The sequence below is a fragment of the Python bivittatus genome, unplaced genomic scaffold, assembly GCF_059951505.1.
Source record: "Python bivittatus isolate LINGU-HERP-01145 unplaced genomic scaffold, Pbiv_v1 ctg000070_np1212, whole genome shotgun sequence".
NCBI classification, from domain to species: domain Eukaryota; kingdom Metazoa; phylum Chordata; class Lepidosauria; order Squamata; family Pythonidae; genus Python; species Python bivittatus.
In genome coordinates, this window is record NW_028277034.1 from 53,685,770 (window position 1) to 53,698,532 (window position 12,763).

Sequence of the window (12,763 nt, forward strand, 5' to 3'; positions counted from 1 at the left end):
ACAGGTTAGCCTGTGGCTTTCATGCTATCCTAAATTTTGAGATGTGTTTCATAGCTTAATAAAAAAATAAAAATAAAAAAGAAGTATCAAAATACATACAACATACACAGGATAGGACAGCAGGTATACAAAGGTATTCTCTTTTAAGAAATACATCCGTATTTCTAGGCAATTTCAAGGTGGTTTAAAAATAAAAAAACAACAGATTTTTCTATAGCACAGTTATTAACTGAGATGGAATAAAAATAGCCTAATTTGTTCACAAGGCTTTCTGTCATGGAAACTGAAGGGGTGAAGGGAATTTTACAATTAATTGTTTTTCAAGGACTGTTTTTCCTCTATTTTGCAATCCTAAATAGTACTCCAAAAGCTACTTCCTCAACAGACCTCATTCTGCTTCACAAAATACCCAACCCTATTTGTTCCTACTTAAAATTCTCTTTCCCCTGATATTCCTTTAACAATGCATCATGATTGGATCCCAAACTGCAAGTTCTGGAGCCATCCACATCTTTGGTAACTTTTCTTATTGACTTAATTATCCATCAAAATGTCTAGGCAAAGATATAATTTTGCATGATGGTATGCAGAGATGCGACAGACTATAATGGATGAGAGCAGCCTAGCAGATCAGAAGAAGTCATCTTTCACAATGAGATATCTTTGTAGCCTCCACACATAAACCTAGGAGAGCATTCCTCAAGCATCTGCTGCAAATGGTCCCTTTTCTACTTGTCAGTTGCTGGTGTCACGGGTAAATTGAAAAAAAAAAAGGGACTAAACAAGACACTTATGGGTAACCTGCAGAAAATGCAGTGTAGTTATCAAAGCAGTACTAATTGTTTATTTGAAAAGTCTAAGTAAACATGGGTCATTCCTCATTTTGAAGGATCAATGTGCAATTTGTCCATATAAGTCTCTTAAATCAGAAGAGCTCAATGTTATTGGACATCAAGGGAAAGACAAAATATATTTATGCTTGCATGTTAGAGCTGCAGATGAGCTGCTTACAGGAACAAAAGAAAGGAGAATTATAGAGACCCATAGGGGCTATTACTGAAATAGCAGAACCGAAAAATCATCCTGAATACCAGGGCTGGAACGAATAGGCATCTTGCCATTAGATATCAGAACACAATTAGGCTAAAGAATATGTATATGTATTTTCTGGGTAAGCATACATATTTGTAGAAAATTTAACTCAGACCAGGAAAACCCCACACAACTTCTGACATGAAAATACTGTACAGTACCTCCATGCCAATGTTGTGCATATTACAGGAGAGAAGGGGGAGTGAAAGAACAAGCAGATATTATTTTATTTATTTTATTTATTAAATTTATTCCCCACCATCTGCCCCTAATGGGCAGGGGATAAATTTATTTATTAAATTTATCCCCCCTAATTATAAGCTTAGCCAGTGGGACTTATGCTACCATTTTCAAAGAGTGCAAAATTGCAAAGGCGAAATATCTTTAAAGCTCTATTTCATTGTTAGTTGTTGGTTTTAAAAGCAAAGCAACAGATCATATGTGTTTCACATAGTCAAGGCTTTTTCCCCCTCTTTCAAGTTGCAAAAGACCATGGGAAATCCACAAGATGAAGTTAGACATCTGTTTTCAAGGTATTGTGAAGAGAGGACATATGGCCTTGCCATCAGCTTCAGACCTGGAAGAACATCCAGCAAACCCCAGATATCCACAGGACCCCTTTCTAGTCTGGACAGGTTCTCCAGAGAGAGTAGAGAAAGATGTATTTCAGAGACTAGCTATGAGGGAGACTTCAGCTGATTTACAGCTGCTGAGACATGATTTGAGGGACCTAATGGGCCAACAGGGCCTATCTGGAGATCCTGCTGCTGCTCCTTCTCTGGACTTGTGTCATGTCTTGTCTTGTCTTGTCTGTCATGCCTGACTTCCACAGGTGAGCCTCAGGAAGTCAGGAAACAAACTTTTCAGAATGCAGGATATCATAACAAATATCATAAAATAGGATACCTGAAGTTACAATATTCAATTTCAAAAAAGTCTAGGGTTAATATATGGATTTGTTAGCTTTGACATGAGTTCATGTGGATTTAGAAGTTGGGAATTTTTAGATGTTCCTTCTGTTCTCTTTCCACAGTTCATCTCTTTGAGTATATATTTTTATTTAAAAAAAACAAACCTGTCAAGAGCTTACCAGCTTATATAGTCAATAATTTTAGGACATTTCTTTATTTCTATACCATAAAATAGCTATGATTAAGATAACTGTTATAAAGTTTTGTAACAGTGGAAAAATTCTCTCACTTAAAAAAAATTGAGATTGATTTACTGAGAAGTAAAGAAATACATGTTGTCCTTCTTTTAGCTACTGTAGATACAAAAGAAGTTGGCTAATCCTGGAAGTACAATTTAAATTTCAATAATATGTAGACATAGTTATGTATGAAATTTGAATTCAAACTTACTGTTTGAATGTTGATAATATTTAACCATAGCTATTTTAAATTATGTATTATACATTTGGCTATTTCAATATATGACACACATATTTTATTCTGTGTTCAAGAGAGAGAGGGAGAAAGAGAGGGATGCATATGTTTTTATAATGCTTTCAAAAGTGTTTGTTTTAAAATATTCACATTTTCAAAAATTTTGTTCCTGCTTATGTTCCTATTCAATGTTTGTACAGCAGTGTCCAGAACAAGGACCAATTTATTCCAAAATGTATTTGTGCTTTACAATAAAGAGCACATTTTATTAGCAGTACAGTAACTGGAATTTTTCCCCTTGGTTTTTTTTTGGGGGGGGGGTGTCTAAAAGCCACATACAGTTAGTCCTCATTTAGTGACCACAATTGGGAGTGGCAACTTGATCATTAAGCAAAGCAGTCAATAATCTTACTTTAGCTTTCCTTTGCTTTACAGACCTACAAAGGTTGTAAATGTGAGGATTGGTTGTAAAGTTACTTTTTCATCACTGTTGTAGCTGCAAACGTTGTTAAATGAGGCAGTTGCTAAACAAAGAATACCTGTAGTTATGTCTTCCTTTACATAAAACACTCTTGAGGAAGATCTAAGATACTGAACTTAATGAAGAGTGCCAAAGACATCACCAATATGAAGCGTCTAACCTCTGTGAAGGCTGGTTGTGTCTTTGCTGTTACTATCCTTGCTCCAAACAAAGATGGAAGATAGCAGTATGGCAGTGGGTAATCAAAGGGATCTGTGGCATTTAGGAGGCACTAATATTAGAAAGGCTCTATCCCTCACATTAGTTTAATCAATGACAGTCCATGAGCCAATTGGTATCCTCTGTGATACAAACCAGCTCTCACATTACATATTATTCCAGGATGCATGCAATGTAGCAAAACATCAGCTCCCCATCTGATCCTTTCCTCCATCCACTAGGAATGCCTCTGGAATAGAAAATGTCTCTCATTTTAGACCCCAAATGAACCACCATGTTCAGTAATTTCTGCCAAACGGTTTTAGATCTGCCAAGGCTTGGCAGAATCAAAGCCTGGAGGGATCCTGGAGGAATTTCATTGGTTCAAGGCAAGTGTTTTATGTGTAGCTATTCTCCATGGTGCTGATGTTGCCTTTCTGTGTGCCTGTTCCTTCCTGTGGTGCTCTCAGAAGCTCTCAGAAGCTCCCAATATCTCACTGGCCTGCCTTTCCATCTCCCCCCAAAATTTCTCAGCATCTGTCAGTATTGTTGGTGTACACATCGAGAAAGAAGAGAGGAAATGGACCATTCATGGTGTGTGTAGGGAGCGTGTGGGGCCTCCCTGATGTCACAAGAACATACAAGAAACAAGACCATAGAAGAAGCAAGCTCCTCACTTCATCTTTCACAACCTGCCCTATTGCTATTAGTATCTTGGGAACCCCCTCAGCTCTGTCCCCTCAACATTCTACCCAGAACCACTACTTTGGGGCCCATACCTGTAAAACAAATGAGAAGCCTTGTTTCATTCCATGTATAGACCATATGTAGACAAACACGTGAAGAATACACCAAACCAGCTAAACCACCCAAAACCATCTCTAGTATGCATGGGACAGTTTGGGCACAGAATGCTTTGCCCATCCCTACCATCTTCCATCAGTCTGCCCCATTCTGCAAAACTGGCATGTCACAAGAGAAGCTCCATTGCTCCAATCCAAAATCTGTCTCACTTCCTTGCCTTCACGTACTTCAGTGCCAACATTTGGACTGCCACACGCCACAATTCATTTTTTAGACAAGTGGATCTTCAGAGGGTACAAATAAAGGCAGGATATAAATAAAATCAATAAAACAAACAAGCCAAGAAACAAATCTGAGAGAGCTTCAATGTTACAGCAGGAAATCAGGCAACCCTCACCTTTCCCAAGAATTCGAAAGAACATAAGACTGTAATGTGCATTTGTTCCCTTTTTGCCATTTGTTGGACAATCAGCACGATAGTGAAGCGGGAGAAGAAGAGAAGCTAAGGGAGGATCAGTGAAAGTCTTAAAGGGCACCTTCCACACTAAAGAGTCAAGCCTTTTCATACAGATGCCCATTTAAAAAAAAAAAAAAAAAGAGTCCCACTAAGTCTGAGAAGGACAGAAGAAAGAGATGAGGAAAAAATCATACAAGAATGGCTCATAAAAACCATATGGCTCTTCAAAGATTTTTTTTTTTTTTAAATGGCACAAATTTGTGTCAAATAGAAAGCTTCCACAGGCAAATACTAACTTTTCCTTTGCTCCCCAGCTGCAGCGCAGATATAGTGATAAATCCACAGGCTTTGAAAAAGTTACACTGGAGTTTATTTTCAATCAGAATTAACGATGAAACCACTTTTTTTGACATCCGAGTTCCTTCATTTCGTCCACCCAGAGTGGCAGATTGGTTCCTCCTTCAACAGTCTCCGTGACAAATGACCTCATAGAATCACACTATCACAACTAGGTGCCATTTTTCTCTTCAGCGAACTCACCCCAAGTCTGTCAAGATACAAAATGGATTTCCATAAATTGCCAGGGCTGGCTGGCACATCTATTCAAAGTGAAATAGGTGGGAGAAGGCTTCCATAGTTCCATTCCTGGGGAGCGGAAACTTCCATCTTTTTCTGTCATTATGAAAAAGCTCAAAATGAAACCAAACAACAATGCACATTCGTATCTCTTCCCAAAGGTGAAGGGAGTAAACAAAACCAAAAAAAAAAAAAAAAGGAAAGGAAAGGAAAGATGTAACATCAGACAACTGCCCTGTAATTTTATTGCCATTTGATGAAATTCCAAATCTTGCAGGACCTAATTACTGCCAGGTACCCTGTCCCAAAATTAAGGAGGAATTTTTGATCAGGAAAAGAGGAACCTAATAGGACAATGGTCAATAGATGGACTTGGGGGTGGGAGGAGAGAAAAGAGAGCCCTATTTGAATTCAGTTCTGATTGGAGGAGCCTGTTTTTTATAACAGATCATACGTTCCTGGTGTATTCTCCTCCAACAAAAGACTAATTAATTCCCCACTAAATTGAAATTATTTCTTCTGCAGGATTGGAGAAGCAGGCTGAGGAGAAACCAAAACCCAAGCTCATAAAGAAGAAGATATCACAATCTCCCCAGAGGAGGAAGAGGAGGAGGAGGAGGAGGACTACAGAAGGCATTATTTCCTTACTTGACAAAGCCAGAAGAAATCTTTTGCTAAATGACATTCGAATAATCAAGAGGATATTAATGAACAGCTCTTGTAAGCCCAACGACAAAGAGACCATAAAGCAGAAATAGGAGTGTTGTTCTTTAACTCCAAATGCCTCTCTTGCTCTGTGATTTTATTGATTTGCTGCAGTATATCAAATTTTAATCATCCTAAAATACAGGCTTATTCTGTGTGTCACCAACAAGTGCTTTCTGCAGGCAACTGATTGTTTCAGACATCTCAAGAATCCTGTGAGAAGAAAAACAGATGGTGGCACAATTCCTTTCAATTTCTTTATTAAAAAGGGTCTAGGACAAGTGGGAAATCTGTGTAAACCTAAGCAGGTAAAGGAAAAAGGGGACAAGGACTTCCTCCTTTGGTTGAAATTAGCACTCTTATAGAAGGATGGGCATGACTGTTTCAAGAATAATACCAGCACTAAAGATCAGTTTGTATCTATACAAAGATGCCTCTTAGATACTGCTCCATTGTAGGACTGAACTAAGAGCAGCTCAGGTTCATAGGTGACAATTGGAACAAGTGTTTCACAGGTTCTTTTGGGGGGCTCCAATGAATCCCACTCCCCAAATTATCAGGGGAAGCAGTGCTGGTGTCAAGCGTGGCTTTGTTTCCTAACTGTTAACTACTCATCAGGCTAAAAAGATGAGAAATGGGAAGAAGAGCTTTTCCCCCCTTTTTTTAGTAGCACTAAAAGTATCACTAGAGAAGGTGTTAAGTTGCTGAAATGGTTTATTCTTGCTTGGAGTGAGGGGGGAGCCATTCTTTGATATATCTTTATTTTCTCTCTTTTCTTTTCTTTTCTTTTCTTTTTTCTATCTTCTTTCTACCCTTTTCTCTTTTCTTTTTCATATCTTTTTTAGTTTGCATTCGGTTTTTATCTATGTAAAACTTTAATAAAATATTATTTAAAAAAAGAAAAGAGACACTGACATTTTTCCTGTCCCTGGTAGCAGTCGTAGTTGTTTTTTTTAGTGTTGTAGCATAGGAAAACATGAGTATGACCCTTGTTTGCTGCCTATGGGAATTATTCTATTCTTCAAGGACTCTTTTTTGGCAGGGCAAAAATCTGAACAGCGACTAGATGGCAGCAACAAGATACCAAGCAACTTACACTTGCTTCCCTCTAGTGGTTGATTTTTCCAGCCCAAATCTGGAGAAGGGAGGAAGGGAGGGAGGGAGGAAATGAGGAAGGAAGGAAGGAAGGAAGGAAGGAAGGAAGGAAGGAAGGAAGGAAGGAAGGAAGGAAGGAAGGAAGGAAGGAAGGAAGGAAGGAAGGAGCCATACAAAAGAGATTGGCTCAAGATGTTTCATTAGAGCCTTTATTGATCAGATCAAAATGCTTCACAGGTAACTCCCTGAGTTATACAGTCACATTTTCCATCTAGTCATTCTTTCTCAGCCCAGCCTATCTCACAGGATTGCTGCTATGGGGATAAGAGATCCCCATGTGAACAACCCTTGAAAAAAAAGGGGGGGGGATATGTCTAAATAGCAGCAGCAGTAGCAGCAACAAACTGAACTGAACAGGTGGCACATGGAAGACCTAATTATAATGCCTGAATTAACTGCCCCCCTCCCCGAGAGTAAAGAAGATGACTTTGATGGAGCTGTTCCCTAGGCAAAAGGGCTGAAGCCTTCTTGAAGTCCAGAGCAACGAGGTAACATTCAGAAGCAGCTCAGGCAGATGCCTCCCTGATTCAGTGGACTCTAAGAAGGAGGAGGCTCAGCACCATCAGATTTGAAGATTCTGTTATTAAAGCAAGCTCAATAAAATAGTTTTAACCTTATTGTGGGGCTGATTTCCTGGTTTGGTCTACCTAGTGGGGCTGACACCTTCTCCCACCCCCACTCCCACCCAAATAATATAGAATTGGATAGACCCAGGAATGGATGGACGACGTGAGTTTTGGTTCAAACACTTAAACAGTTTGCATAAACGGCTGGCTGGGCAATTGAATGCCATATTGTAAGGAGGGAAAATAAGTGAATGGATTACAACTGGTCAGATCTGTCTCCTGAAAGAAGATTATATGCGACAGGTAGAGTAACAAACAACTACATGTCAATAACCTGTCTTCCAAATACATTTAAAAATCTGACTGGTATAATAGCAGTTGCCATATACAATCTTTTGGAAAACAACAACCTGTTACCAACAGAACAGAAGGGAAATAGGCAAAAAATGAGAGGCTTTTAAGATGAGCTTCTAATCGATAAGATGGTTTGGGGAAATTACAGAAGAAGGACAAATCTGTATCTTGCTTGGATTGATTTTAAGAAGGCATTTGACTCATTGTCACACAACTGGGTTTTAAAGTGCTTGGCCGTGATTGGAGTGAGTGATAACATCAAAAATATTGTTAAATGATGATGAGCTTGTGGAAAACACAGCTGGTGAACAAATCAGCCAAATTAACATCAGAGGAGGAATACTTCAGGAACAGTCCCTCTCACCATTACCATTCATAACATCACTGATTCGCTATCAGTAATTTTAAATAAAACATGCCATGGATATCAGATATCAAAGGGATCAGTTAAACTTTCTCACCTCCCGCATAGGAACAACCTGAAACTACAAGGAAAGTCCCAATTAGAAACTGAGTCAAAGTTTATAGCAATGGCATTGCCATGGAGGTTCAGCCAGGAAAATGGGAATCACTGATGGTAAACAAAGGAAAATTGGTTGAAAACTATGGAATTGATATACCAGAGGGAAACAAATTAAGATGCCTTGCACCAGAGGATAGTTACAAATATCTGGGCATCTTACAAGTGGATAATATTAGACACATGGAAGTCAAAGCCAGTGTACCCACAGGGTAAGAAGGGTAAGGAAAGTCCTGAAACCTACGCTTAATGGTGGAAATACTGTTAAAGCCATCATTGCCTAGGCTATTCCACTTCTTTGATACTTGACAGAAATTATAAACTGGGCACAAGCTGAGCTAGAAGGACTAGATCAAAAGACTTTGAAAAACATGACCATCAACCATACACTATAACCATGTTGTTATACTGATAGCCTGTATTTGCTCCAAGGGAAAGGTGGGCATGGAATGGTGCAAGTCCAGCCAACAATTAAAGAAGAAGAATTAGGCTCTGGCTGAACACACTAAGGGCAGCCAAGATGTCCTAAGCAACCTAAGAAAGAAAGGGGCATTGAAATGCAATAAAACCAAGGACATATTTAAGAATGAGCAGCTGGTAATGCGAAGGCAAAATTGGGAAAAGAAGCCTTTACCTAGCCAGTTTTCTAACAACATCCAAGGAAAGGTTAATAACCCAAAAACATGGCGCATTAAAGAAGAACATGGAAAGTCTTATCTTAGTGATTTAAGAATGGTCACTATGCACACATGTAATGAAAGTGAAAATTGAGAAAAGTCAGCATGATAGTAAATGCCAGTTATGCAAAGTACAGGAGGAGACTGTTGAACATCTGGTATGTGGATATAAGAAAATAGCACAGATGGAGTATTGGAAAGCTATAATAAAGCAGCCACCTTGATTCATCTGAATCTTAATAAGAATTATAACTTACCAGCAGCAAAAAATTGGTGGAATCACAATATTAAAAAAGTGGTCAAGAATGAAGATACTAAGATTCTGTGGAACTTCTAAATTCAAACTGATAAACATTTAGCCCATGGTAAGTCAGACATAACTGTACTTACAAAGAAACAAGTATGGGTAATTGACATCGTAGTAGCTGGAGATAGAAGGGTCAATGAGACAGAACTAGAAAAAAACAGGGAAATATAAAGACCCTGAAACAGAGATTGAGTGAATGGGGAAAAAGAAAGCAGCAGTGGGGTCAATGCCATACCAAAAGACCTGGAAAAATATTGGACCAATAGGCCTCCCTAGTCCTAGTCCAACAACTTAATCACACTCCCACACTGAATCTCTATCTATCTATCAGACCATCTTCTTTTTTCCTTCAGAGTCCTATCTGAAGTTCAGAGTTCAAGCTGAGCTAGATCCTGAAATATTTGCATGCCACAATTTTCTTATATGTTCGGGTAACATCAGAGTCAATCAGAATAAACCAAAATTATACAAGTATATTCCAGGGAACATACTGTAAGCAGAATACCCAACACTGACAACTGATAAACAATTTCTGCCTGAAAGGGGAAGGGGGGGGGGAAACCCCACTGCATTTCTAAGTGTTTAGGCATATAGGAACAATTCATAAAGACAAAAAGCCAACTCTCGCTCATTTCTCTCCATTTCCTTCTCTATGGCACTAACTACTTTGGAAAGACAGTCTAATAATTATCCAATGTGTTTCCTAATCCATTCGTGTCAGCTATAGTGTACTGGAACATCTCTTTGGCTTTCTGCCTGGTACAGACTGCCACCCTGCTGTACTGCTCAGCTGGCAAAGTTTTAAGAGGAATCCACTGGTAGAAGCAGGAGACGTTATTGACAAGCCACAAGAAATATCGTTTAGCCCTTAATCAACTGGATGCAGTTCTACCTTGTTGCGAAATATAAAACCCTATAGAGCTAAATTGGGCAAGTAAATAGATTTCCACTAACCCAACAGTCAAACCTTCAGAAGTTTCTCCTAGTAAGAATCCAAAGCTTTCTTTCCTTCTTTCCCCATACACAGACATAGGATCTTATTTATTTTTCAATATTGCCCAGAAATTAAGAATGGAGGTTGTATAATGGCAGTTCTTACAGAATTGGGTAGCTTAAAGGATATCGCTTCTATTGCTCCTGGAACTGTTAACTTCTGATTTCAAAAATTCCTGGATTGGGCTGACTGGATAAAGAAAGGACTTGCAAGCTAAAATTCCCAAGCTCTGTTCTCAAGGTCACCATTAAAACAGGTTTCTAGGTAAGATACAATGTAATAGACTAGTTGGGTCAATGGCCTGACTTAATGAAGGCAGTTTTATACTATTTTGGCATAATCAGAGCTAATATGAAAAGATGCTTCTTCTCCCTTTACTTGTCTTTAACATCTTCTTTCTTCTAGTAGTAAATACAGGGAATTGTACAGTTTTTTGCATGGAATTAAGGAGATGTAAAGATAAAGAGATAAAGATGTAAAGAGCTATCTGCCACAGATGCCACCAAGTTTTATCCTTACAACTTTTCTTCGCTTCCCTCCATATTGCACTTGCATGCTCTCTGGTCTTTCAGATGTATGTACAATGGGCTGGTACTGATTTTTTTCAAACATCCCATTAGCTAATCCATTTGGCAGCCTATTTCTGGTGGTGTTGCATTGTCTGGTGAGTTGCTTATCACCAAGCAAGATCCGAGAATGGTTGTCAGTTACTTATTATTATTAACAACTGCAAAACATGCCTAAGCATCTAGTAGGAGCCATGCTGATATCATGCACATCACAACAATTAATTTGCATCTTTGTTCCAGTATGCACATAATTTATGTCATTTGTGTGATTTCATGACACATATGATGTCACTTGCCTTCACTTTTCCCCCTGTGGATACCCATAAAAAGGCCTATTTTTTCCCCCTTAAAACTGCAGGAGCAATCCTCCCCCCCACCATATATTTGAAGTTATAATCTACAATTCCCAACTCAGATCTAAGTCCCACTGAATTTAATGGAGCATATTTCCAAATAAGTGTTTATAGAATTGCAGTCTACATCATTTTTATTAGAGACCTTGGTCTACCTTCCCAAAGGAGATCCAACTTACCTCCACCAACTTGTTTGCATGTTCACGGAACACTTGAGCGTATTCTTTCACTTCTTTCTCATTACCGCTCTTGGCTGCTTCAATGAGAACCAGCAATGGGACGTTGGTCTCAAGGAAGGAATCAGAGATGTGATCCATCACGGCTTTCCGCAACTGTGAAAAAGCAAAGCAGAAAGTGGTGGTCCCACTGTATCTGGGGGAAACAAGCTCAATTTCCCATTTGCTTTTAAAAACTATATTCAAAGTTCTATATTCAACTATATTCAACTATATTCCAGCTTTACTATTCAAAGAACTAGTTTTACTATTAGAAGGACTAGTTTTGAGCCTTTTGTTAGTATTTCTTATAAGAATACATTGATCCACTTTTTTTTAAAGCAACAACAAAGGTTCTGATGATTAGTCAAGGCAAACAGAATTCTTTAGTCTTGAATGAATGAATGAATGAATATATATATTCATTATATATATATATATATATATATATATATAATCATTGAATTCGTTCAGTTTTGCTAAATTGACTTACAGGATAAATCGCCCAGATAAAATAAATGAAGCACTTAACAGACTGTGACAGTGCATATGTTTTGCTGCAGATTGTCCTGACTATCAAAGACAACCCAAATCATCCTCAAGAGAAGTGTTGATAAAATATAATTGATTGGACTATAATAAATGAATAATAATAATAATAACAATAACAATAACAATAACAATAACAATAACAATAATACCCCAATTTATAAAAACTAGAGCAACTGACAAAGCTGTCTGTAGAAAGAGGCAAACATCTTCTTTCTTAAAGTCCCTTTTCGGATACATACTTGGTGTCCTGGGAAAAATGTCTTGTCTAGACAATTGTGGTGAGTTTTTTATATAGTGCCATTAAGAGAGTCAGTGTTTTATGGCACACAATAGCAGAGGGAAACATGTCTCCCTCTCTCAGTGACCTTCTATCTAAATTTCCAGGGTAAATTAGAGAGAAGAAAATGGCAACATTAAGATGAGATCCATGTAAACTGTGATCTAGATTGTCCATTAGGTTATCTTCCACTGCTATTTTTCAAACGGGTGGGTGGGTGGGAGAATGAAATGGATTAAGCTGCATAGAATGAAAAGGAAGGAAGGAAGGAAGGAAGGAAGGAAGGAAGGAAGGAAGGAAGGAAGGAAGGAAGGAAGGAAGGAAGGAAGGAAGGAAGGAAGGAAGGAAGGGGAAGGGGAAGGGGAAGGGGAAGGGGAAGGGGAAGGGGAAGGGGAAGGAGAAGGAGTTGCTACAGAAAGCCTTTGTTGAAAGTCTAAAGATTTCTCTTTAAGAAAAAAAATGTTACCAAACTTTACAGGATCAGAAGATGCCACAGTGACGAAAGTACACATTTATAGCACTTTAT

The 12,763-nt window shown here is 38.5% G+C and overlaps 1 protein-coding gene across 3 annotated transcripts in view; it reads right to left on the reverse strand.

Annotated features, from left to right (window-relative positions):
- The window catches only part of CTNNA2 (catenin alpha 2), a 519,575-nt gene that overhangs the window by 119,817 nt on the left and 386,995 nt on the right, over window positions 1-12,763 (reverse strand). For all 3 annotated transcript variants that reach the window (XM_088133180.1, XM_088133181.1, XM_088133182.1), the window contains exon 9: window positions 11,373-11,525. In XM_088133180.1, the coding sequence (XP_087989306.1) occupies window positions 11,373-11,525 (153 nt within the window). The remainder of the gene's footprint in view (window positions 1-11,372; window positions 11,526-12,763) is intronic.